At 34.7% G+C, this 27,663-nt stretch overlaps 1 protein-coding gene across 2 annotated transcripts in view; it reads left to right on the forward strand.

Moving 5' to 3' along the window:
* The window catches only part of LOC128205382 (ATP-dependent 6-phosphofructokinase, platelet type-like), a 38,934-nt gene extending 15,397 nt beyond the window's left edge, over positions 1–23,537 (forward strand). For both annotated transcript variants that reach the window (XM_052906965.1, XM_052906964.1), the window contains exons 8-22: positions 291–386; positions 1,190–1,282; positions 1,980–2,105; positions 2,662–2,726; positions 4,242–4,314; positions 10,383–10,529; positions 12,613–12,633; positions 15,055–15,125; positions 15,536–15,626; positions 16,040–16,192; positions 17,244–17,408; positions 18,214–18,278; positions 18,537–18,751; positions 20,419–20,524; positions 23,318–23,537. In XM_052906965.1, coding sequence (XP_052762925.1) covers positions 291–386; positions 1,190–1,282; positions 1,980–2,105; positions 2,662–2,726; positions 4,242–4,314; positions 10,383–10,529; positions 12,613–12,633; positions 15,055–15,125; positions 15,536–15,626; positions 16,040–16,192; positions 17,244–17,408; positions 18,214–18,278; positions 18,537–18,751; positions 20,419–20,524; positions 23,318–23,459 — 1,629 coding nt within the window. In that variant the 3' untranslated portion in view covers positions 23,460–23,537. The remainder of the gene's footprint in view (positions 1–290; positions 387–1,189; positions 1,283–1,979; positions 2,106–2,661; positions 2,727–4,241; positions 4,315–10,382; positions 10,530–12,612; positions 12,634–15,054; positions 15,126–15,535; positions 15,627–16,039; positions 16,193–17,243; positions 17,409–18,213; positions 18,279–18,536; positions 18,752–20,418; positions 20,525–23,317) is intronic.
* Positions 23,538–27,663: the final 4,126 nt, after the last annotated feature.

The following is a 27,663-nucleotide window of genomic DNA, read 5'->3' on the forward strand; positions in this document are numbered from 1 at the left end:
ACAATTTTTCACTTTATTATAAACAAGTATTGATTCTCTCAGCATAAAATAAAAATGAAAGTTGTTTGCTTCAGTGAAAGTTTGCAGTATATTTCCCCTTGTGAACACTAAAAGTAAATATTTCACTCATGGTATAGCCACTTTTGGTGCTCCTCTGTGAAATACATTGCCAGGTTACCAGAAACAAACAATTAACCCCTGTTTATTTAATATTTAATGTTCATGAATCATGATAAGTTCTGCTAAAGATGTGTAGATTTACATTTGTTTATTTGTTACCTTGGAAACAGGAGCGAGGGACAGGCCAAAGATTGAATGTCATCCTGGTTGCTGAGGGCTCGATTGATCGCCATGGCAACCCAATTACTGCCACACAAGTGCAGGATGTAAGTGAGAGAACTCTGTCAATTTGAAATATGTAACTGACTACTTGACACATTAAACTTTAATTACTCTTGCAATGGCTCTTCTGGCTTAGAGATCCACATTCCCATCTTACTGTGCAACCCTTGAACCATAAAACAGTCTTTAATTGAGTATTTACTACCATATTTGACCTGCATAGAATTACCAAATACTCCCAAACTTTCAAAACCATGACAGGGACTACCAGCTGAAAATGTAAGGGAAGACCCTGCTTATAATGCTGCACAATAACATCAAATATTTGTATCACAAAATCTTACATCTTTAAATATAAATATATTTAAACTTGGAATTGAACTGTAAGAGCTGCTAAGTTTTCTTAATCACCTATATTTGTACTGGTACAATGAATTGTTTTTAAATATTTCATATGTACATTAGGGTTTAAAAACAAGTTAAAAATAATAATAAATCATTAGATATCATCGGCCAAGCCATTTGTATTATATTTGGATTGAATATTCAATCCGAGTCCAAAGTTAATAAAAAAATCAGTTTTGATAAATAAAAAAGAAAACTGACAAGTATGTACATTCTTAAGTTGCTTTTTTTCTTATTTTTAAGTATTTTTTAATGTTAATATTTAGTTTCGTAGCTGAATACAAAATAACTTACCGGTATACTGTTGTTCTACCATATTTTTCCATATATAGAGATTTATGCCACATTTGGAAATTATGCTATCTCAATAATAAACAATTTGTTTTCAACAATACCCAATCGTCAATGAATCTCTACTATACATGTATAATTTAACCTTCAGCTGATCATCAAGCGTCTGAAGTATGATACCAGAGTTACGGTTCTTGGCCATGTGCAGAGAGGAGGCAGTCCCACAGCATTTGATCGCATTCTGGTAAACACATTTGTATTGAATAGTAGGGTAGACAACTTTGTGATGATTAGTAAGGAAGACAACTTTGCAATGATTAGTAAGGGAGACAATCTTGTAATGATTAGTAATTGAGAATTATGAACTGATTCATAAGGCAGACAACCTTGTAATTATTAGTAAAAGAGACATCTTCATGATGTTTTTATAAGATTTTTTTTTTTTTGCAATATTTAGAAAGGGAAACAACTCTGCAGTGTATAATAAGGGAAACAACTTGGGAATGTATAAGAAGGTAGAGGAAGGAAAGCACCTTCACAATGTAAAGTAAAGGAAACATCTTCACAATGTTTGTCACATTGTGAAGTAAGGGAAACATTCTACCAGTGTATAGTATTGAAGGAAAATTCTTAAATGTAATTGTTTTGTAAACAACATTTCAGAGATTATTAAGGGAAACAACTTGGTAAGACATTTGATCACATTATAGTAGGTGAAACTCCACCACAACTTTGTAATGGAAGTTATATAGGGAGACAATTTTGTATGACTTTTGATCCAATGTCATCAGGCGTACAACATTGTAAGGATTGTAATGGCTGTGTAAGGTAGGCAATTGATTGCATGTAGGTATTCAAAGGGATGAGGTTTTACTGTTAGATACTTTTAAAATCAATGTGAAAGTTTGTACGCTGATAAGACCTTGTTTTCATACTGATAGGGCGCGCGTATGGGTGCGGAGGCAGTTCTAGCGTTGATGGATGCCACACCAGACACCCCAGCCTGTGTTATCTCCCTTGATGGAAACCAGGCTGTACGTGTTCCCCTCATGGAGTGTGTTGAAAAGGTTTGTGTATTTCACCATCACATTGTTCATGGGCTTAATAAGATATGGTCATTGTCTACTTCTCTATATTTTTTACACCTTAACATCCATTCCTTAAAGGAAATGACTTTCGGCAATTGGGAATACAATTCTGATTCAACATGCTTTAAGCAGCCCAACTGCATTCATACGCAGATAATGACATCAGTCACGCAATTCATTCCTTATAAACCCCTCAAACCATGGCAAATATTAAGATGTTTTAAGACAGAATTTACCTATATGTTCCTGTAGAGCTCAAGATAATTATGCAACTTCTCAAAATCTACAAAAAGAATAAAGGTTGAAAATTTAATTCTGCTTTCTAAATACCTTATAGGTTGCTTTTATGGGAGATAGTGATTCCATCACATTGCAAATAAAAAGCATTCCTAAGTATTCATTATTATGTGAAAAGCATATCATGTTATAAAGTCAAAACAATTTCATTAAAAACCATATGAATTTAAATCATTTACAGTAAGTATTTTTAAGTGCAATGATATATACATTGTAAAAACAAGTGAAATACTTGCAGACAAAACAAGTACAGAAGGCTATGGATCAGCGCAACTTTGACGAGGCTGTTAGACTTAGAGGAAAGTAAGTATAACTTATTACTAATTAGACTGTTTTGTTTTTAGATTAATTAGCTTGTCTGATTTTTGAACAAAAAGTTGAGATATTGTCATGATGGCGTCAATAGTCATCATAGCACATACATTCTAACCATGGCAATAGTTTAAAACCTCGAGGTTATTCAAATGAAACTTGGTACACATGTTGCCAGAGACAATATTCATATATATATACCAAATGACTCAATGTCGAATTAAAACAGTGACTAAGAAGGAAGTATTCCCTATGAGAAAATAGCATGTCAAGAAAAATCTATAGGATTTTTAAAAAATGTTATGGGATTTCTCCTAATTTGATGAGAAATCAGAAACCCGCCTTTAAAAACTACAAACATAAACAAAAAGTTTATTTAAATGCTACAAATGGTACATTAATTAATGTATTAATTAATGTGTGTTGTAATGTGTACAACACTTAGTTTTATTTAAAGAATTTGATTCAGAATTGCATTTAACAGTTTTTTGAGAACTGAGAAAAAATGGTACCGGTAACTACATTCTTATCATTACATTTCCTTACTGTACAGTCCCTTGATATTTGAGGCATATTGCATGGTTTTGGACCTTAAGATGTTAATTTTGCTTTATTTGCAACACCATGATGATATCTCTAAATTTGCAAAATAAACGTGTTAACAGGTAAGACCATACATAGTGTAATAAGATATAAAATAGAAAAATCTCACAAACATGATGTCATAATTATCCTTAAACGGAATGTTTATGGAATATAAGTAAAGTAAAGTTTGATGATTTACCTGAGTATTTTTAAACAATCAAGTCATGTGAAACATACACTATTAATGTAGTGGAAATAAGTCGCGTTAAGTAATTGTCATAAATCGTAGAAGTAATTTATCACGTGGTATACACACACTGGTACAACTGATTTTCATAATCATAATATTAACTTGGACAGAATACCAGCAACAATAATATTGTAATGACACTTGCTTGTAAACACTTATTGCAAAGAGTGTCTGGTTGCTAAGTTATGCATTTTCTATCAAAGATCGGTTTATAGACATTATTGATTAAGGATACTCACCGCAATGATGCTTATCAGTCCTAACGTTCTTGTATTATATGGCAACTCTTTCTTACCAATTTTACAAGTAGACATTCATACAGAAAATGCATCAAACCGATGGAAAATGGTGTAACAAAGAATACATTGGTAGCAAATTCTATGCAATACTTTCTTATTCTGTGGGGCATGTATTGCCAATAGGATTGCTTTTCCAGTCACTGGTTTTACCCCTTTCTTGACTTATAAAAAGATGAGATGAGTTTTGGCATTTACTTTGGGTGTTCTTGTTTTTACGACTTTATGGTTTGGGAAAATTGTTTATGCATCAGATTGATAAGAAATTAAGAAAATATCCAGAATAACATGGATGGTAACAAAAACTCCAAAATCACAAGACAGACAGCATTGGCTGTTAAAATTACAATCCACACCTGTCGGTCTACTTTTCAGGAGTTTCCAGAATAACCTGACTACCTACCGTCTGCTGAGTAAACTACAACCACCAAAGAAAGGCGTTGTCACAGTAAGTGTAGCATAAAACAATAAACTTCAGCCACCAAAGAAGGGCGTTGTCACAGTAAGTGTAGCATAAAACAATAAACTTCAGCCACCAAAGAAGGGCGTTGTCACAGTAAGTGTAGCATAAAACAATAAACTTCAGCCACCAAAGAAGGGCGTTGTCACAGTAAGTGTAGCATAAAACAATAAACTTCAGCCACCAAAGAAGGGCGTTGTCACAGTAAGTGTAGCATAAAACAATAAACTTCAGCCACCAAAGAAGGGCGTTGTCACAGTAAGTGTAGCATAAAACAATAAACTTCAGCCACCAAAGAAGGGCGTTGTCACAGTAAGTGTAGCATTAAACCATAAACTACAACCACCAAAGAAAGACGTTGTCACTGTAAGTGTAGCATTAAACCATAAACTGCAGCCACCAAAGAAGGGCGTTGTCACAGTAAGTGTAGCATAAAACAATAAACTTCAGCCACCAAAGAAGAGCGTTGTCACAGTAAGTGTAGCATGAAACCATAAACTACAACCACCAAAGAAGAGCGTTGTCACAGTTAGTGTAGCATTAAACCATAAACTGCAGCCACCAAAGAATGGCGTTGTCACAGTATGTGTAGCATTAAACCATAAACTACAACCACCAAAGAATGGCGTTGTCACAGTAAGTGTAGCATAAAACAATAAACTTCAGCCACCAAAGAATGGCCTTGTCACAGTAAGTGTAGCATGAAACCATAAACTTCAGCAACCAAAGAATGGCGTTGTCACAGTAAGTGTAGCATGAAACCATAAACTTCAGCAACCAAAGAATGGCGTTGTCACAGTATGTGTAGCATTAAACCATAAACTACAACCACCAAAGAATGGCGTTGTCACAGTATGTGTAGCATTAAACCATAAACTGCAACCACCAAAGAATGGCGTTGTCACAGTATGTGTAGCATTAAACCATAAACTACAACCACCAAAGAATGGCGTTGTCACAGTATGTGTAGCATTAAACCATAAACTACAACCACCAAAGAATGGCGTTGTCACAGTATGTGTAGCATTAAACCATAAACTACAACCACCAAAGAATGGCGTTGTCACAGTAAGTGTAGCATAAAACAATAAACTTCAGCCACCAAAGAATGGCCTTGTCACAGTAAGTGTAGCATGAAACCATAAACTTCAGCCACCAAAGAATGGCGTTGTCACAGTAAGTGTAGCATTAAACCATAAACTTCAGCAACCAAAGAATGGCGTTGTCACAGTAAGTGTAGTATTAAACCATAAACTTCAGCCACCAAAGAATGGGGTTGTCACAGTATGTGTAGCATGAAACCATAATCTTCAGCCACCATAGAAAGACGTTGTCACAGTAAGTGTAGCATGAAACCATAAACTAAAACCACCAAAGAATGGCGTTGTCACAGTATGTGTAGCATTAAACCATAAACTACAACCACCAAAGAATGGCATTGTCACAGTAAGTGTAGCATGAAACCATAAACTTCAGCCACCAAAGAATGGCATTGTCACAGTATGTGTAGCATTAAACCATAAACTACAACCACCAAAGAATGGCGTTGTCAAACCATAAACTTCAGCCACCAAAGAATGGCGTTGTCACAGTATGTGTAGCATGAAACCATAAACTTCAGCCACCAAAGAATGGCGTTGTCACAGTAAGGGTAGCATGATACCATGAACTTCAGCCACCAAAGAATGGCGTTGTCACAGTATGTGTAGCATGAAACCATAAACTACAACCACCAAAGAATGGCGTTGTCACAGTATGTGTAGCATGAAACCATAAACTACAACCACCAAAGAATGGCGTTGTCACAGTAAGTGTAGCATGAAACCATGAACTTCAGCCACCAAAGAATGGCGTTGTCACAGTATGTGTAGCATGAAACCATAAACTTCAACCACCAAAGAATGGCGTTGTCACAGTAAGTGTAGCATGAAACCATAAACTACAACCACCAAAGAATGGCGTTGTCACAGTATGTGTAGCATTAAACCATAAACTACAACCACCAAAGAATGGCGTTGTCACAGTATGTGTAGCATGAAACCATAAACTTCAACCACCAAAGAATGGCGTTGTCACAGTAAGTGTAGCATTAAACCATAAACTACAACCACCAAAGAATGGCGTTGTCACAGTATGTGTAGCATGAAACCATAAACTTCAGCCACCAAAGAATGGCGTTGTCACAGTAAGGGTAGCATGAAACCATGAACTTCAGCCACCAAAGAATGGCGTTGTCACAGTAAGTGTAGCATGAAACCATAAACTTCAGCCACCAAAGAATGGCGTTGTCACAGTATGTGTAGCATTAAACCATAAACTACAACCACCAAAGAATGGTGTTGTCACAGTATGTGTAGCATAAAACCATAAACTACAACCACCAAAGAATGGCGTTGTCACAGTATGTGTAGCATGAAACCATAAACTACAACCACCAAAGAATGGCGTTGTCACAGTATGTGTAGCATGAAACCATAAACTACAACCACCAAAGAATGGCGTTGTCACAGTATGTGTAGCATGAAACCATAAACTACAACCACCAAAGAATGGCGTTGTCACAGTAAGTGTAGCATGAAACCATACACTACAACCACCTAAGAATGGCGTTGTCACAGTATGTGTAGAATTAAACCATAAACTACAACCACCAAAGAATGGCGTTGTCACAGTAAGTGTAGCATTAAACCATAAACTGCAGCCACCAAAAAATGGCATTGTCACAGTATGTGTAGCATTAAACCATAAACTACAACCACCAAGAATGGCGTTGTCACAGTACGTGTAGCATTAAACCATAAACTGCAGCCACCAAAGAAAGACGTCACAATAAGTGTAGCATGAAACCATAAACTACAACCACCAAAGAATGGCGTTGTCACAGTACGTGTAGCATTAAACCATAAACTGCAGCCACCAAAGAAAGACGTTGTCACAGTAAGTGTAGCATTAAACCATAAACTACAACCACCAAAGAATGGCGTTGTCACAGTATGTGTAGCATGAAACCATAAACTACAACCACCAAAGAATGGCATTGTCACAGTAAGTGTAGCATAAAACAATAACTTCAGCCACCAAAGAAAGACGTTGTCACAGTAAGTGTAGCATTAAACCATCAACTAAAACCACCAAAGAATGGCGCTGTCACAGTATGTGTAGCATTAAACCGTAAACTACAACCACCAAAGAATGGCGCTGTCACAGTATGTGTAGCATTAAACCATAAACTACAACCACCAGAGAAAGACTTTGTCACAGTATGTGTAGCATTAAACCATAAACTACAACCACCAAAGAATGGCGCTGTCACAGTATGTGTAGCATGAAACAATAAACTTCAGCCACCAAAGAAGGGCGTTGTCACAGTAAGTGTAGCATTAAACCATAAACTACAACCACCAAAGAAAGACGTTGTCACTGTAAGTGTAGCATTAAACCGTAAACTACAACCACCAAAGAAAGACTTTGTCACAGTAAGTGTAGCATTAAACCGTCAACTACAACCACCAAAGAAAGACTTTGTCACAGTATGTGTAGCATTAAACCATCAACTACAACCACCAAAGAATGGTGTTGTCACAGTAAGTGTAGCATTAAACCGTAAACTACAACCACCAAAGAAAGACTTTGTCACAGTATGTGTAGCATTAAACCATCAACTACAACCACCAAAGAAAGACGTTGTCACAGTATGTGTAGCATTAAACCATCAACTACAACCACCAAAGAAAGACGTTGTCACAGTATGTGTAGCATTAAACCATCAACTACAACCACCAAAGAAAGACGTTGTCACAGTAAGTGTAGCATTAAACCGTCAACTACAACCACCAAAGAAAGACGTTGTCACAGTATGTGTAGCATTAAACCATCAACTACAACCACCAAAGAAAGACGTTGTCACAGTATGTGTAGCATTAAACCATCAACTACAACCACCAAAGAAAGACTTTGTCACAGTATGTGTAGCATTAAACCATCAACTACAACCACCAAAGAAAGACGTTGTCACAGTATGTGTAGCATTAAACCATCAACTACAACCACCAAAGAAAGACGTTGTCACAGTATGTGTAGCATTAAACCATCAACTACAACCACCAAAGAAAGACTTTGTCACAGTAAGTGTAGCATGAAACCGTCAACTACAACCACCAAAGAAAGACTTTGTCACAGTATGTGTAGCATTAAACCATCAACTACAACCACCAAAGAAAGACTTTGTCACAGTATGTGTAGCATTAAACCATCAACTACAACCACCAAAGAATGGCGCTGTCACAGTATGTGTAGCATGAAACCGTAAACTACAACCACCAAAGAAAGACTTTGTCACAGTATGTGTAGCATTAAACCATCAACTACAACCACCAAAGAAAGACGTTGTCACAGTAAGTGTAGCATTAAACCGTCAACTACAACCACCAAAGAAAGACGTTGTCACAGTAAGTGTAGCATTAAACCATCAACTACAACCACCAAAGAAAGACTTTGTCACAGTATGTGTAGCATTAAACCATCAACTACAACCACCAAAGAAAGACGTTGTCACAGTAAGTGTAGCATTAAACCGTCAACTACAACCACCAAAGAAAGACTTTGTCACAGTATGTGTAGCATTAAACCATCAACTACAACCACCAAAGAATGGCGCTGTCACAGTATGTGTAGCATGAAACCGTAAACTACAACCACCAAGGAATGGCGCTGTCACAGTATGTGTAGCATTAAACCATCAACTACAACCACCAAAGAAAGACGTTGTCACAGTAAGTGTAGCATTAAACCATAAACTACAACCACCAAAGAAAGACGTTGTCACAGTATGTGTAGCATGAAACCATAAACTACAACCACCAGAGAAAGACTTTGTCACAGTATGTGTAGCATTAAACCGTCAACTACAACCACCAAAGAAAGACGTTGTCACAGTAAGTGTAGCATTAAACCGTCAACTACAACCACCAAAGAAAGACGTTGTCACAGTAAGTGTAGCATTAAACCGTCAACTTCAGCCACCAAAGAAAGACGTTGTCACAGTAAGTGTAGCATTAAACCATAAACTGCAGCCACCAAAGAAAGACGTTGTCACAGTAAGTGTAGCATTAAACCATAAACTACAACCACCAAAGAATGGCGTTGTCACAGTAAGTGTAGCATTAAACCATAAACTTCAGCCACCAAAGAAGGGCGTTGTCACAGTAAGTGTAGCATTAAACCATAAACTACAACCACCAAAGAAAGACGTTGTCACTGTAAGTGTAGCATTAAACCATAAACTGCAGCCACCAAAGAAAGACTTTGTCACAGTAATAAAAACATACACTGCAGCCACTTAAGAATGGCGTTGTCATAGTTAGAATAGCATTTAACCATAAACTGCAGCCACCAAAGAAAGACTTTGTCACAGTAATAAAAACATACACTGCAGCCACTTAAGAATGGCGTTGTCATAGTTAGAATAGCATTTAACCATAAACTGCAGCCACCAAAGAAAGGTGTTGTAACAGTGTTTTTTGGTCATTTTAAGGTGTTCCGTTCTCTCTAAATTAGAAATTCTGGTGTGAACATGTCAGAAATTGTGTGATTATGACATGGAACGGAGTAACCCAGATTTTAATACTTCATATCATTAAACAAATGAGCAGATAATTTATCGGTCAACTTGAATCAAATGGACGTAACCCACTAGCTCTATAAGCCTGGGGCTGATGATTTGGGTTTAGAGCTAGCAGAAATTTCCTCACCGTAGCCGGATTGGGCTAGTGCTTTTTCAAGAATAGCATTGAAATGCCTTGTAAATTTGGCCTTACCTAAATAAGATGACATCAATTAAGTTCTAGAATTTATGTTTCTGTAAGTGTGATATGTGTATGATAAATTATTGTCTCGGTTTAGGGCTATTTGCCGATTTGCAAATAAATTTTGTTAGTAAATAAAGTTGCCATTTATATAGGAAGTATGTAATAATATTTTTATATAGAATTAAGTTCTAAATTTGCTTAACTGATTTAATTCAGACATGCAAAAGTACATCAGTGATTTTCATTCAGAACAAGCAGAAGTTTGCCATAATGAATATCGGAGCGCCGGCCTGTGGAATGAATGCAGTGGTTCGCTCGTTTGTCCGTCTGTCTCTTGCTAGCGGCTACACTGTTCTTGGTATCCATGACAGCTTTGATGGTCTACTTTATGGACGGGTAAGTGTAATTAAAGGGATATTAAATATGTAATAATATTCTATTATTAGGCAAAAGAAATATTATTTTAGACAGCGTCATCATTGAAAATTAAGATGGTGCAAAATTGTTATTTGATTTGTATGGTTATTGTTTTGATATGATGGAAAAAGCTAATAGTGCCTAAGTTTGCAGATGACAAGTTACAGTTTAGACATATTTTATGTTCATGTTTTTCATGTAGATTCTGATATAGTTACCCTGTTTTGAATCATGCTGCATTTCTTAATGTGTTGTTTGGGATAACAGTGCCCCAATCTGTTTTTTACCGGGAATATTTGTCAAAGGGGTTAATAAAACTAAAGGTGGATAAAAAAAGTCTAGTTTATGGGTTTAGTTTATGTGGGGTTTTATTTATAAAAGCCAGATGATGGTAAGACTCATTTTTTTTTTATTCAAAACCAGATAGTGTTTATTATTGATGCTTATAAGATTCAAGTGTTTATTATTGATGCTTATATGAATCAACTACTTTTTTTTATTTAGGCCAAAAAAGTCCAATCATGTTGTCATGACCAAGTTGGTTGGTCACCATAGCTTCTGTTTGAGCATTTGGTATTCTAGCTATAACTGTTGTATTCAATGATTTATTGATGATTAAAGGAACGCCTTGAGAAAAAGGATCCCCAGAAAATGAGTGTACTTGAACTGTTTGAAGAGGTGACATCTTCGAACACACAAACACATTATTGTTGGGCTCAAATGTTACAATAACTTACATGTACTTGACTTTGGATGATCCAATTTGGTTTATAAAATTTTAAGTTGTTTTTTGCAAATGAAGTTTTATAAGAATGATCAATATCATGATATATAGTGATAGCACAATGATCCAATATTATCTAATGGTTGTCGATAATGATCTTCAATGTTGTTTTTTTTGCTAAAAAAAACATGTGTTTAAAATCACGTGTGGAGTCAAAACAACATGTGATCAAAATTTGTGCTACTAGTATGAGAAGAAGTTTTCTTTTTCTGTTTTGTCATTTGATATGTTGCACTGAAATGCTTGCAATAAACATTAGGATTATTTTCATACCAATATTTAGTATTTTTTCAATTTGATAATGGATCATGACTGAGTTTAATTTATTGATATTTTAGGAAAATTGTGGGATTATCCATCATTTACAATACATTTCACTTTTCATGGGTAATTCTTGAGTAAATCGTTTTTCCTCAGATTTGTTACAGTTCATAAAATAAACAATATCAATTTCAAAGTTAAAAATTACTTATAATTAAAGTGAATAAATACGGCCGAAGAGTGCAAGTCTGTTATTTGTAACATTGGGAGATAATCTTCTGTAGTGTTCAGTTTGATTTGATGTGATCGCTCTTCACCTGACTCTGCTTATAAAACTTCTAATGACTACCTAAGTGACTAGAATTGAAATATCGTGTAGATTTATGCTACCTCTGGCTTTTAAGTAGTTTTATATAAAATGTTTTTTTTAGCTAACACAACATTTTCATCTCTTATCCATTTGGTCAGTTCTTTTAATTTTCTTAAATTTAACAATTTCTTATTTTTATAATACCTGTAAAAGCAGAACATTTAATTTTTATTCTTAAAACTTCATATAATGATGATAAACATACAATTAACACAGGAAAGAGAAGTTTCAGAAGGGCATAAGAAAGCTACATGAATGAAATGAAGTGTTCAGAACAATTTCCCATGTTTCAAGTGTTGTGGGACAACATCAAACCTATATAGGCTAGTTTAGCAATGCATTTAAAGTTGCCCAGCTATATGGTCAAAAGTTGATGTTATTTTGCAGCTAGGTATTTGCTGTAGGAGTGAATGGTTCAAGTCCCATTGAAGGGTTTTTAAGTTTATTAATCTAGAAATACAAAACTCTTACTTTCTGAAGGGGGTTTAAACCATACCGATCTATGAATGAAACTTACCCCATGTGTAAGATTTGTACCATGCTTGGGAGTAAATCTACACTAATGACAAGATGTTGAATATTTCAAGTACCTTATACATGTTTGTTTATTGTTATTAAGATATATGTGTTTTTATCTCTGCTGACAGTCAACTGAATTGATTGACCCGGTAAGATACATACATTCCCCATATATATACTTATAATCACCTATCATTTCATTCTTAACTTTTTCATTCCACATTCTTCAGTTATATGAAGTTTATGTCACAAGCTGTAGATAGTTGCTTCTTAGTTATGCCTGAAAAGTGTTGAGTGCTTCATCTGGAATTGTTTAGTGTGGCATTATTGGTATTACTTGCAATATGTTGTTTGATACATTTATGAAAAAAAATGGTGTAACTATCATGCCCCTCATGGTTAGGCTAATCCTGATCATAAATGGAACAATTACTGAAAAAGGCTTGCATGTTTTTCAATGTGCCATTTAACATTTTATAAAGGGTAAAATGCTTACATTGAAAGTGATTACTTCTACGTATAATAAATGCCAGCACAAATCTTGTTTATGTGACCTATGAAAAGTCTTTGTCCGCATAATACAAAGAGTCCCGTGCTGGATTTCATAAATATCTTACCAACTACTGGTGTATTGTTTTTTATTCACAAGAAATGAAAACCCCTATCAACTTTATCTGTAAAAAGAATTATAATGAGGAGGAGTGGACATTTAACCTTAACACAGCCTGCACCCAACCCCTACAGTTAAATTTTGTCATGTTTCTTTTACATTAATGCTTTGTTCATGTCGTTTTACTCTGTGTCTGTTTTCTCCTATTTTTTTCAAAGAAGTGTGTTTCTGTATATGTCAATCAAATGCCTCTTCTGTATATGCAATCAAAAGTTTAACCTTCCTATTCTACTACATTGATTTTTTGTTTTTCCATTTCTAGGAAATGGGTCAAGCCCATGCCATGGGATTGTATAGTTGTGTAAGAAGTTTACATTCGCCCAAACTTTTATTTTGAATAGCTGTGAAACTATTTAGCTTAACTTTTGAAAAAAAAGGAAGACATATTGTTACAGTGTTACTGCTGTAGCGTCATTGAAATAAATAGTTTACAATCTTAAACATTTACCATGAAAATAGGCACATTTGTAGAAAGGTTCATACATCTATATATCTGGTTGCATGCACCCCCCCCCCAGTCCCCTCCCCCCTGTCCCCTTGTTTAAGAGAGGAAAATGGATGGGTGTTGGCATATGATTAAGATGTTTTTGAGGTAAATCAAATCATATGACAAAGTGCTAGTTACTAAACTCAATACCGAACTTATTGAGATTATACATAACATGTGTGAAGCGGAGTTATGTACAGTTTTAATCATGAGGTTTGGTGTAGTTATTAATTTATACCATATTGTAATAATTAGCTTTCAGTAAGTGGGGTGCATATATTGAAATCTCTTAGTAATTTTTTGGCATGCTATATGGCACAGTAGGAGCTTCACCTACTGACTATTAATGCATTAATAGAAAACAAGAGAGTTAAGAGTTTGTTGTATAATTTCTATTTGTAAAGTAATGACATCTCAAGAAAACATCTTAAAGATGCATTTTTAGTCATAAACAAGCTATGTATATTTTTTTTTTTAGAATATCCTCATTGCCATTGTTTTCTTGAACATTAGCAAACTTGCCATTTGCTCATTTCCCTTTGAAGTATATGATTAAATCACTGTGTACAGGGAATAGTTGGTAACAAAAACATTTAAAATGATAAAGTTTGTTTTAAAAGGACTTGATGAGTTCTCAATTCTTATTTGCTTGTGTTTATAATGATAACATTCAGATGAACTTGGTTTAAGAAAGGAATTGGTATATGGTATATTAAGTAGTTATTTGTTATTATCTGCATGATAAATCATAGATAACCTCTTTAGCACATGGTAATAGATAAATAATTACTATCTCCTTTAAATCAAGACTTGCTTTTATTCTTCTAACAAATTTACTGATTCATGCATTTGACATGTTCTAAAAACTTGCCTTGCCTTCATATATATTGCTTGGTTATTGACATACTCTTTGTTGCTTTTCCACTAAGTTGTGCTGGCACATTGTTGTTATATTGCTTTGTTTACATGTAACGGTGATGGGTGCTTAGTTGTTGTTTTAATGTTCATAACCATGCATAAGATGAAGCGTTGTAGTCTTCATGAAAAATTACTGCTGTTAGATTTCATTAAAATCTCATTAAAGTATTGAATCAAATGGAGACATTTTGTTGAGAACTCAGTGACTGATAGATTCTATATTCCTAAAAAACTTTAAATGATTTTGCCATGTATTGTCATATTCTGAACCATTTTATACATGTAACTCTAATTCCATTTATTGAACAAAAAAGGAGAATCAGTCATCAATTTCAAATGGTTTGGAAATAAATAAAAATAAAACAAAAAATAATAAAAATACATGTAGGGAGAAACCATTATTGATGTGAAATTGTTTTAGATCTGAAATTAACAGCCAAAGTATCAACCATTTGTGCACTATTTTTAACTTGGTAGGGTATATTTTATGAACAGGTAAAGCCAATGACATGGACTGAGGTACATGGCTGGTCAGGAAAGGGAGGATCCCTCCTTGGAACAAAAAAGTGAGTTCTTCCAAAATTGTTGTTTTAATGAAGAAAACACAAAGGTTAAATAATAGTTTAAAAGGCCCATAACTTTGGTTGTAATAACTGTGGAGTAATGCCATGAACAAGACATGGTTGTTGACATTTAAGCCTCAAGGCTTGTGCTGAAGACAAACAGTTGAGATATTTGGTATCAATGCAGTCATTTGAATGTTGGCCATTACTCTGAAACTGTTGATATAAAAGATACTGGCAACTGTACACACTGTGAAGCTATAACGAAATTGGTTCAGTTGTTTGTAGAGTTGGACTCCTTTGTAACTGTGGAAAATGGATGAGCGCTGACATTCATTTGCTGTGTTTTGTTTTGTGCATTTCATTATCTGTTAAGTGTTGCAAGCTTGATTCTACATACTCTATTCTTGCAGGGTGCTAGCCAGCAAGTACGGTCTCGAGAAGATTGCAGAAAAGATGAAGGAGTACGAGATCAACGCCCTTGTGATAGTAGGAGGATTTGAGGTAAATACATTGTTACTACAACTATTGAAATACATTGTTACTACAACTATTGGTAATATATTGTTACTACAACTATTGGAAATATAATACTCAGACTAAGTTAACATTTTATGATGTGGCAATTTAAGTGAAATTTTACTTTAAATAAATAACAAAAAGCTATGGAGGCTCATTTCTGCCATTTCGTATTTCTGAAGTGGCAGAGTGAAATTGCACCATGTTACTGGGTGAAAACAGGTTTCTACCAAGGAAACAGATTCCAGCATGATTCTATAAGCTTTTGTTTTAAATGAACTAGAGTAAATTAGTATAAACTAAGTGTGAAAAACCAATAGTATCACATTGTATACAGAGTCCTGGATTAAATATCATTCGTTGGTTATATAAACAACATGTTGACCATTTGCCTACAGGCATACCACAGTGCGTTACAGCTGGTGGAGGCGCGGGACAAGTTTGATGCATTTTGTATACCCATCATGGTGATACCGTGTACCATCAGTAACAACGTGCCCGGGTCTGACTTCAGCCTGGGGGCCGATACTGCTCTCAATGAAATCACAGATGTATGTATCGCATGTTATAATATGTATAAAAAATAACTATAGTTTTGTGTAATTTATTTCAAAAATAGTAAGTCCAATATTGTTGAAACTATTATATTTTATTGCTGTTGTGTTAACATGATCATGTAAAATAAACTGTATGATCATGTACAGTTTCAATTTTTATACCTTTTTCTTAACAAATTGTTAACATCACTGTTGTCTTCAAAGACTTTAATATTTGACATTCGACATTACCATTGAACAATTGAAGATATTTACATAAAACTTAATGTACATGTTTGCAATTTCAATTCACATATTATGTGATCACACTGACAAGCATTCTTGCTTGACATCCGCTGGCGATCCGCTGGCGATGCCCTTGTTCACTACTAGACATGTCCATGTCATTCCAACTGAATAAGATTGTAAATATGTATTCTCACACCCTCCACAGATATGAGATTGTAAATATGTATTCTCACAAACATGTATGTACCCTCCACAGATATGAGATTGTAAATATGTATTCTCACAAACATGCATGTACCCTCCACAGATATGAGATTGTAAATATATATTCTCACGAACATGCATGTACCCTCCACAGATATGAGATTGTAAATATATATTCTCACGAACATGTATGTACCCTCCACAGATATGAGATTGTAAATATATATTCTCACGAACATGTATGTACCCTCCACAGATATGAGATTGTAAATATATATTCTCACGAACATGCATGTACCCTCCACAGATATGAGATTGTAAATATATATTCTCACGAACATGCATGTACCCTCCACAGATATGAGATTGTAAATATGTATTCTCACAAACATGCATGTACCCTCCACAGATATGAGATTGTAAATATATATTCTCACGAACATGTATGTACCCTCCACAGATATGAGATTGTAAATATATATTCTCACGAACATGTATGTACCCTCCACAGATATGAGATTGTAAATATATATTCTCACAAACATGCATGTACCCTCCACAGATATGAGATTGTAAATATATATTCTCACAAACATGCATGTACCCTCCACAGATATGTGACCGCATCAAGCAGAGTGCAACGGGAACGAAACGTCGCGTGTTTATTGTTGAGACGATGGGCGGGTACTGTGGTTACCTGGCAACTATGAGTGGCTTGGCAGGTGGTGCAGATGCTGCGTACATCTTCGAGGATAAGTTCTCCATTACAGATCTGAGGGTAGGTTTGGATCACAGGCCCAGAAATCTAGTGTATAATATTGCTTAAATTGAAAAAAAGCGTTGGTTTCAGCCAAACTCTCGAGGTTAAAATTTCTCGATGATTATAAATTGACAATGCCATTATTTGATTATCATATAAGAGTGGTCTCTTAAAAGATTTGCCAGTGTTTAAACTCAAGTTGTGATCATTTTGCAATAACCATGATTATTAAACTTCCTTATCTCAAAACAATGCTGCCAGTCCGAGATTTGAAGCCAGTACCGGTACCCCTTACTTGGTACCCCTTACTTGGTACCCCTTACTTGGTACCCCTTACTTGGTACCCCTTACTTGGTAACCCTTACTTGGTACCCCTTACTTGGTACCCCTTACTTGGTACCCCTTACTTGGTACCCTTTACTTGGTAACCCTTGGTACCCCTTACTTGCTCCTTGTACTGATAAGCCTAGATATCTCACATACATACTATGATTGGCACCAGTCATAACTGTCATATGTAGGAATACTTCCAATATTATTCATTAACATACAGATAAAATATGGTATTTTGATCTGTATTGATTGTTTATTAAGCTTAGGTTTGTTTAAATAGTTATTTCTATCAATAAATATTCATCTATTTATCTTGATTAAAAAATAGAACTTGCAGATAAAATCGAAACCTACTGGTTACTGCAGATTCAATAAGACAGCTTCTATCATTTATGTTCATGTATGTTTTATGAATTACAATATTTATGTCAATAGTCTTGTTCTAAAAAAGCATTTCATGTTTCAAAAATATAGTTGATGTCCATTTCAGGATGATGTATTTCATATAAAGAACAAAATTATCAATGCAGGAGTGCAGCGGGGATTGATTCTAAGGTATAACCCATACGTGGTAGGATCAGTACGAGATGGTGTAATAAGTTATCACCCCAGACTGATAAATGCACTGTCACATATTTTATATCCATGAAATAATTTGTTTTAACTGAAATTAACTACAGACTATTTTTATTTTTCTACCTGCTGTAAACTTATAATGTGCATTGTTTGGTGAAACCATCCTGTTGTTTTTTTGTTTTGTTTGTTTGGCCCTTTCAAATAATAAACTTCAATAAATGCCTACATGTGTTTCAGAAATGAATACGCTAGCCACAACTACACAACAGAATTTATTGAGCGCCTTTTCTCAGAGGAGGGTAAGGGCGTGTTTACTTGCCGTCAAAACGTCCTCGGTCACATGCAGCAGGGCGGAGTCCCGAGTGTGTTTGACAGAAACTATGGCACGAAACTGGCTGCCAAGGCTGTGGCCATGCTTGATCAACAAGTGAAGGACAGTTTGAAGGAGGACGGTCAGTTGTTTGATTGTATTGGCTATAAAATTAGTTTATTAAATATTTTAGCTCCATTTGAAGGATTATTATTCAAAGGATATTTGCCCAATTTCTTGAAACATCTGATGTCCATTATAACTGTATCAAGCTAAGCTAATTTGTGTCATATTCCCACTTAATTAGCTCAGAGACTTTTAAAGGCAATTATCTTTATTATAATCACGTTAAACTATTTTTTTGTTTGTAAAGCTTGTTTTGCTAATGAATTTTCAAGGAATTTGGCCAGATAAGTGTCAATCCTAAGTGCTTGTCCTAGATTAATATTAGTACTGGTGGTCATATTATAATGTTATTGATTAGGTGATTTCATATTGGCCCAGTTATTTGTCTGAGGTTAGCTGTATTTGCCTGCCTTGGGCTCAGGCAAATACTGCTGACCGAGAATATACCTCCGAGTTCGGTCGATATTGTCTGAGTTTTGGCAAATATTATCATCAATAGTCTGGTATAACCTCGGACAAATAACTGGGCCAATATGAAATCACCTAATTAATAAGTATTTTATTAATAAACTGTTACATTTGGTACGACATTTTGGTTAAAAACATTCAAATAACTTTACATTGAAGCTTTATTTATCCCTCATGCATTCAAGTGTCTGCTTTTCTGGACTTGACTTTGCTGATTTTGGCATGCATCCTTAAAGTGACATTGCACATACTTATGAATAAAGCACTGTGCAGCCTAATGAAGCATGTCTTTACGTGTTAATTTTGTAAATAATTCGTAAAACGTCAAATGTTTCACCTTCGTCGTCCATTTTGTCGTTGTACAAAAACACAATAGTCGTAAAAACCACCAACGGGTTAAATACAACTGTAATATCAAATAACAAATTGTCAAAACAGTATGAAAAATGGAAAACAAAATGGCTACCTTTTAAAATAATTTCCAGCATATTTCTCATATTAGGCGAGTTTTGACAGCCAATGAAAATGGTCCATTTATCATATCCCATATTTGGCGAGTTTTTTAGCCAATCAAAATGGAGGAAACTCATATTGGCCGAGTTTGGTTGATAATGGCCGAGTTTTGGCATATATTGTTGTCGAATGTCTGGTATCGGAATCGCGATTGTCCTCGTATGGCGTCAAATACGTAATAGTTGATTATTAAAGATCAATATTAGTACGGGTGATCATACCATACATTTTCCATTGAAATTAAAAGCCAAAGCCTCATTGAAAATGCTTAGCTTGCTGATCATATATTGGCATATCATCAATATTGTAAGGTGTTGTTATTCAAATGTTTAGTGGTTTGGAAGCTTCTGTTATGAGATCTGTTGCTAAACTTATTTATATGGGTATGTGTATGTTTGAACCATTTTGAGTTCTACTTCATGTAACATTTGTTCTTCTTCACACAGATCTGTGGAGGCTTGTGTGTACTGATTTGGTATTCAACAGTAATTACGTTTGCTATTGTCAATGAGCTACAAAGAGTGATAACACAAACTGGATTTAAATTTAAAAAAAAATCTGGTTCTGGTGGCTACACAAATAAATCATGTATTGAAACAACTCTATTTATCCCAAAAGACAATACTTGTTTTATGTTCCTATACAGTTCTGTTCAGTCTATATCAGGGCATTAATTTATTGTAATGTATTAACTTGTTACAGGTCGTGTATACAGCAACAGCCCAAAAACCGCAACTCTGTTGGGAATGAGGAGAAGACATCTAGAGTTCACTCCCCTGTCTGAACTGAAGAAGGTCACTGACTTTGAGTAAGTATTGTGGCCATCGTTGAACAACCATTCATGTTCAGTTTTTATAAAGCGCTCTTAAAGAGCTTGAGGCACACAAAGTTTCTCTTGTCCTCCAAGTTAAACTTCTTTGCTTATGATGAACATTTTTTGAAGACCCTACATTTGATAACTAGAGTATGTATGGGCCTATGTTTCTCAAGCTTGGTGGGCACGTCAGGATTATGACCTGCAGATGACTTCCATTGATTTTGAGGTTAAAGTTGTGGCGAACTTTAAAACAAAAACCTTGTCCAATTAATAACAGTATGCTTGGACCTACATTCCTCAAACATGTTAGTAAGGTTGGTCATGACCATCAGATGTCCCCTATTGATTTCTCTGGTCAAAGTCACAGTGACCTTGAACACAAAATCTTGTCAGATCAATATAAATAGAACGAGGGATGGGTCATGACCTTATATCCCTATTGTGGGCCACTATTGATTTTTAGATAAGCAGATTGACCAGTCATGGTCATCATTTAAAAACAGGTGTTTACTGTTTGTAATAAAACGTAAATAATTACTCCAGTGTTTTGCTTGAAAGTTGTAAGATATTATCCATTTATGTATTATTATAAATGTAGTGGTTTAATACCACTTCAGTTGGCCTTTAAGCTGCTGTCTGTATATCTGTTTAATGTGCATTCCCCATTTCTTACTTTATTTCATCCATTTGACTAATTAGAGCTTTCAGGAGGATGCAAGCATGTTTTTCTAAAAATTATAAGGAAGGGCTGTTTGACATTACTTAAAGTACTTCACAGACATTTAATGCGAAATGCCTAATAAGCTACCATTGGACGGATATTCATGTTTACAGACAAACATCTCTTGTTAATTCCTTATACCAGGGAAGACAGTATAGTACAAATGCTTTTCCTTTTCTTGGGAGCTATTAAATATCATCCTGTTCATATTCAAATTAGGTTTCGCTACACTTAAATATTTTTGCATCATTTGTCATTTGCATGATAGAAATACCCTATTTTATTGAAAGATACCTGGTATGATAATTTTATAGCATTTAAGCTGAAATGTAAACATTCTAAAGTTTCAAGTTTCATGAAATTATTGTAATTAAATAAACCTTTCTTGATATTATATATCCAAAGTTATGTGCCATTATTTTTTGCCAAAATGTCAATTTAAAGAAGACTACACTTAAAGTTTTATAGAATGAAAGTTTAAGGAGGGTAATTCTTTAAAATTATACGTAGGGGAGAATTGCTCAGGATTTTTACTCTAATTATTCAGGAAGGGGGAACAGCGTGATAGCGTGATTGTCCATCGTCTGTCTTTAACATTTTCCTCTTAACAACCCTTAAACTGCTTGAACAATTTCAACCAAACTTCACAGGAATGTTCCTTTGATGGTCCTCTTACAGATTCCTTCAATAAAAGTGGTTCCATGCAGAACTCTGGTTGCCATGGCAACTGAAAGGAAATCTTTGAAAAAATCTTCTTGTCAGAAACTGCTGGCTCGATTTACAATTAATTTCACAGCAATGTTCCTAAGGTGACACTGTAACAAATTTCTTCGCACCATGTTGATTTGTAAAAAACATGGTCGCGAGGGTGGGTCTCCTTTTCACTACCGGGTAAATGTGTATATAAAAATCTTCTCTTCTGAAACATTTAGCCCAATATCAAAATTATTTTATGCAAATGTTCTAAGGTGACCCTCTGTCAAATTCCTTCACCCCACGTTGATTTATAAAAAAAACATGATTTCCAGGGGCGGGGCTAGTTATATGTCTATATGACAAACTTAAAAAGTCTTCTCTTCAGAAATCATTGACCCGATTTTAAAGTATTTTCACAGAAATGTTTCCGCTGTGACCATTTTATCAAAATAATGTTTTCATTTTTTTTTTATGAGTATTGTTTTAGAAATAAACTTCAAAACTAATAAACTTCAAAACTTCATGAACTGAATCACAGTAACAATGTGCTCTTTTGTGACAAGTTATATAACTCCAACTTAGATATTGTAATAGTTATGACCCATTGTAATTTTTAAACAAATTCATACTTTTCATGTTTTTTTTATGCCTGTTTTAAAAAAGGGACGTATTATAGTTTCACCCTCTGCATTAACCTTTGTCCAATCAGGTGAGCTATATAGGGCCATTTTGACCCTCTTGTCTGAAATAAATCCAGTAGATATTTTTAGATTACAGGGACAAGTTCAAATCTGTCACAGCAATAATTTACCTGCCTCAAACTGCAGTTTATTTCTCTGCTAACATCTTATCAGCTGCCATTTTGTTAACAACCAATAATTGACATAATTAAAATTTATATAAACCACCACCCAACTGTACTGCTTTAAGTTACACAATATCAACATTACATTAAAAAATCTGTTTTGATTTGCTCTATAATTGATGACTAGGGATCCCCCAATGACATAAGCCATATAGTGTTAATATTTGATAACTTACATGTTTTTTAACCCTTTTTGGGGCCAAAATAAAGCCCCATTCCTCTCCTTATAAAAAGTATACATTTTTCCCTTAACCAGGGAAAAAATACCCTATTAAAAAAAAAAAAAAAATTTTTTTAAGAGGAGCATTGAGCACCGAACATTTACCAATTGTAGCAATAAAATGCCATTCATAAATATGTCAATAGTTGTATTGAATAAAAGGTTTGAAAACAAGTATCACATTATATGGATCCTGTACGCTGTGTTCCCTTATCAAAGGGCCCTGACACCTTGCCCATGCAAGTGGAAAAAACACTGACTTAGTTTTTTTGTTTTTTTCAGACATCGTCTTCCCCTGGATCAATGGTGGCTGAAACTTCGCTCGCTTTTGAGAATTCTTGCAAAGCACACAGAAAAGGCTTATGTTGTGGAAAGTATTATCGAAACTGTCCAAGATTTAGAAGAAGAAGACGATGACTACTAGGCATCCGATTGGATTAAAGTATTAGAAGTACTACGCTTGGTTCTCCAGACCTGGACTCTGAAAGGGTCCATTTCAGTGTTTTTCAATGAATTTTTCAATCTCCCTGACACTCAAGACAGCGTGTTTTTATGATTAAGAGTTTTTTAGCCATTGCGATTTGTCCATTATAAAAGATCCTTTAAGAAACTTGTTTTTTGTCTTTTCAATTATTTATGAAGAATGCTTTTTATAGAGAAGAAAAGTTTATTTCGGTATTTTGAAATTTAAACGAAAATTAAACAGCTTGCATTGTCTAAGGTTACATATGATAATATAATACTTTTACTGATACTCAGATGTATTATTTTCTGTTTTGAGACTTCTTAGATTTTTTTCCATCTTCAGACACAAAAATTTTGTTTTTGAAATCGAAAAAAATGTATTGAGCTCATATAGCAGGTTTTAAATATTATTTCATATTTATGTATTTATTTAAAAACAGTAGTTTACTATTATATTGATATCTTTCTTCAAAGATTCTTTTGCAAATTCAAAGTTTGTAAACCATAATAGCAGATGAACAACTGCAGTTACAATTAACTAAATGAATTAACTGATGTTCAGATTTTGTTAATAATTAAAGCATAATTCTTCAAGTTTTTACCTTCTTTCAACAGGAGAAGAATGTTGACCTTAATAAGGATTGTTTTTTCACAGCAAAGGTATGCTGAAAATTCTACTTTTGTGTTTAAATCATTGAGATTGATATTTTTTTGAAAGAAATTTAAAACTACTTTGTAGTTAAAACCACATTATTGAAATATCAAGTCATTGTATAAGAGCTGGGTGAAGTGAGCACAAATTTGCCCCCTTTCCATGTCTTTCTGTGTCAGTTTTGTTGAGCTGACTTGTGTTACATAACTATCTGACATTTAGGGCATTTAATTACTGTATTTTATGCCTGAAAAGCATTCCTTTCCATTCAATATATAGGAAAAAAATGCAGACTATTTTGTGGAACTAACTATTGTGAAATATACATCAATCAATGAGACTCTGTAGCTTTAACTAGGTATATTTTGAAATAGTGTTAATTTTTTTTAAAGGGAATTGTTTCAGTGGAAGAAATAAAATGTGATTTTATTTTTGTATACAAAAATCTTTTTTTCTAAGTTTCAATGCTGTTGAAAAGTTAACGAGTAGTCAAAAACTTCAATCCTACCATCAAAGCAAAAGTTTCAAAGTAAACAAATTGTGAAATCTTTTAAGTTTTCTGTATGGTGAACAGTGTTGAGTTAACTAAAGGGGTTATTACCTTGACAGCTTTCGCAGCTGACACCAGCCCCATACATGGTTAACATTTACTTAGTACTACGCTGCATAGCTTACAAAGTTATTTGAATGTCTATGAAGTGAGTTTTATGCCATAAATTGGTTTGGTACATGTACCACCTACCATTGGAGGGGTTGTGAAAAACTACTTGTATGCGTACATGTGTACCTGTAGACTGGCTGTGGCTACGTGTACATGTTTATTGAGTTATCAAGCTTAAAAGCAATTGTAAAACTTCTCTTTGTCATGCACTGGTAAGTCCACTGAATGTTTTTGCATTACTTGCATGAATCTATCTCATGCTACAGTACATGCCTTTAATGCGCTCATACCTGAAGACTTAGGGCACAAAAATAAAGTTCACATGCCTGTGTACCCATACAACTAGAATTTCGTAACCTCTCAGTTTAATAACTTAATGAAAGTTGTTATTTCTACATGTTTTAGTTTGTTACTCCATACTTTGTCTGAACTTGTTTAACAGCAGCTAATCGTATTTAATATATATAGCCCGGAATTAACTTAACTGGGTTTTCCCATGCCGGTACAAATAAAAGGTGAATATCGAGCTATTAAAATTCATGTAACAGTCCAATGACTCTATTGTCTCCGAAGTAACGTGTGCATATAACGACGGTTTAATTTTGTTTAAACTTGTTTAAACTATTGGTTATTTCTTTTTTTTGGGTTAAAGTTAGCCAAATTGTTTATTGATTGGTGAATATTTATCTAAAAATCACTGTATACAAATACAGTCATTTAGATCTGCAAACTGATCTAACGATAACCTGTGGACAAATAATCTTAGTTTTATATGATTGGCTGCTGGTATTTAAGAGTTTTAAAGATTCCAATGAAATTTTACATTTTTTAAGAATTTGTTTGCACTTTTCTTTTTGCCGCTTGATCTTAACAAAGACAGACATGTTTCTTTTTGTGACCGTTTTTTTTAAATTTAATTTATGTTTTGAATAAAAAATACTTCCAAAAGAATTTGTGTATTTCTTGTCAAGCCTGCTTGCGGTGTGTTCCACATTGACCCTGGGGTGTACGTGAAAGGTCAAGGTCACACTTAAAGGTCAAATGTTGAAATGGTCATTGTCTGGGCTGTATTTTGACCATGCATTATAGGATTATAGGATTTTCCTCAAACAAATAGCCATGAAAGTTCACTATGATGAGGTGGCATTTTGCGAGAAGACCTAAGTCTATACCTCAAAGGTCATGCTTAGAGGTCAAAGGTTGAAATGTTCCATGTCATGGCTGTTTCATTACCTTGCAATTATAGGATTTAAAAAAAAAAGTGACATGAAGGTTTACCCTGATGAGGTTGTGTGTTGTTACAAGTGCAAGGACTGAGCTTAAAAGGTTAAGGTCACACTAAGAGACTAATGTTGAAATGAGTACTGTTCATAGGACACTGAATAGGATTGAACCTGGTCGCGGCAGTTTCTTTACCATGCATTATAGGTTTTTCTAAAAACCTGCCATGATGATCATATCGCCCATACATGCTTTAGTCCGGCTTTTCTAATACATGAACAGCAAAATAATCACGAACTAGAAACATGTGCAGCTACGATCAACAAGTGGATGAACGCAAACAAACTAAAAATGAACACTTCCAAAACAGAATTCATTATGTTTGGCAGTAAGGCTCAACTTAATAAATATGTCACTACAAATATAGATATTGCTGGTGATGCTGTACACCGAGAAAGCTGCATTAGATGCTTAGGTGCCTTTCTTGACGAAACCTTATCCTTTAAGGAACATGTGAAGGTAAATGCCGCACTGCAATTTTGAACTTTTTCAGGGTGAAGTGTATACGAAAATATTTAACCAGAGCTGCAACCGAAATCCTTTTACTTTCACTTGTTATCTCTCATTTGGACTACTGTAACCTTATATTGTATGGTATTTCTGCGATAGAGTTAACCAAAATGCAGCGCATCCAAAATATGTGCGCAAAATTAGTTCTTAACCGAGGCAATTATGACGGGGCCAAGCAAGCTCTCTATGCTCTGCACTGGCTGCCAATAAAGGCTAGAATCAATTTCAAAATATTGACAGTTATGTTCAACTGTGGCACTGGTAGGGCTCCTGCTTATTTGACTGAGTTATTGTCTGAGAGTGTAAGTCGTAGACAAGGATTAAGATCAGCTAGAGACCCTGGTATCAAGTTTGATGTACCATTTAACAAGAGAACAATGTTTAACGATAGAAGTTTTTGCACAATCGGACCAAAACTATGGAATAATCTGCCATTGTATATTAAGCAGTCAGTGTCTATAGATGTGTTCAAGAAAAACCTCAAAACTCACTATTTTACACAGTTTTATGACTTGTTCTAAAACCGACTCCGATAAGAAATGGCTGATATTATATTTGATTTTTTAGCGTCTTAGAGGTTTTTTTTATCGGTTGCTTTGACCAATTATGTTTTTACTTGATGTACATATATTACTACTTTAGTCAATTTTAATCTAATGAATGTTGCAAGTTTTAGTATCGTATTGTTTAACTGCTTTATATTGTCTTATATCAAAATATATTCAAATATTATGTTAGATACATAGAGTATGCATGTATTGTACAACGCCATTGAATATAATGTACTAGTATATAAATAGGCGTTTAATCAAATAAACACGTTTAACGTTTAACGAAACATGCCCTCTAAAAGAAAGTATACCGGCAGCCCGAAATAGAAAACAAACCCTCTACGGGGACCAAGCCAGCCCAAAATGAGCAAACATACCATCTACAAGAAAGAATGCATGCAGCCCAAAATGAGCAAACATACCATCTACAAGAAAGAATGCATGAGGACTAAGGCAACCTGAAATAGAAAATGGGGGACCAAGGCAGCCCGAATTAGCAAACATACCC

This window comes from Mya arenaria, chromosome 10 (assembly GCF_026914265.1).
Source record: "Mya arenaria isolate MELC-2E11 chromosome 10, ASM2691426v1".
In the NCBI taxonomy this organism is placed as follows: Eukaryota; Metazoa; Mollusca; class Bivalvia; order Myida; family Myidae; genus Mya; species Mya arenaria.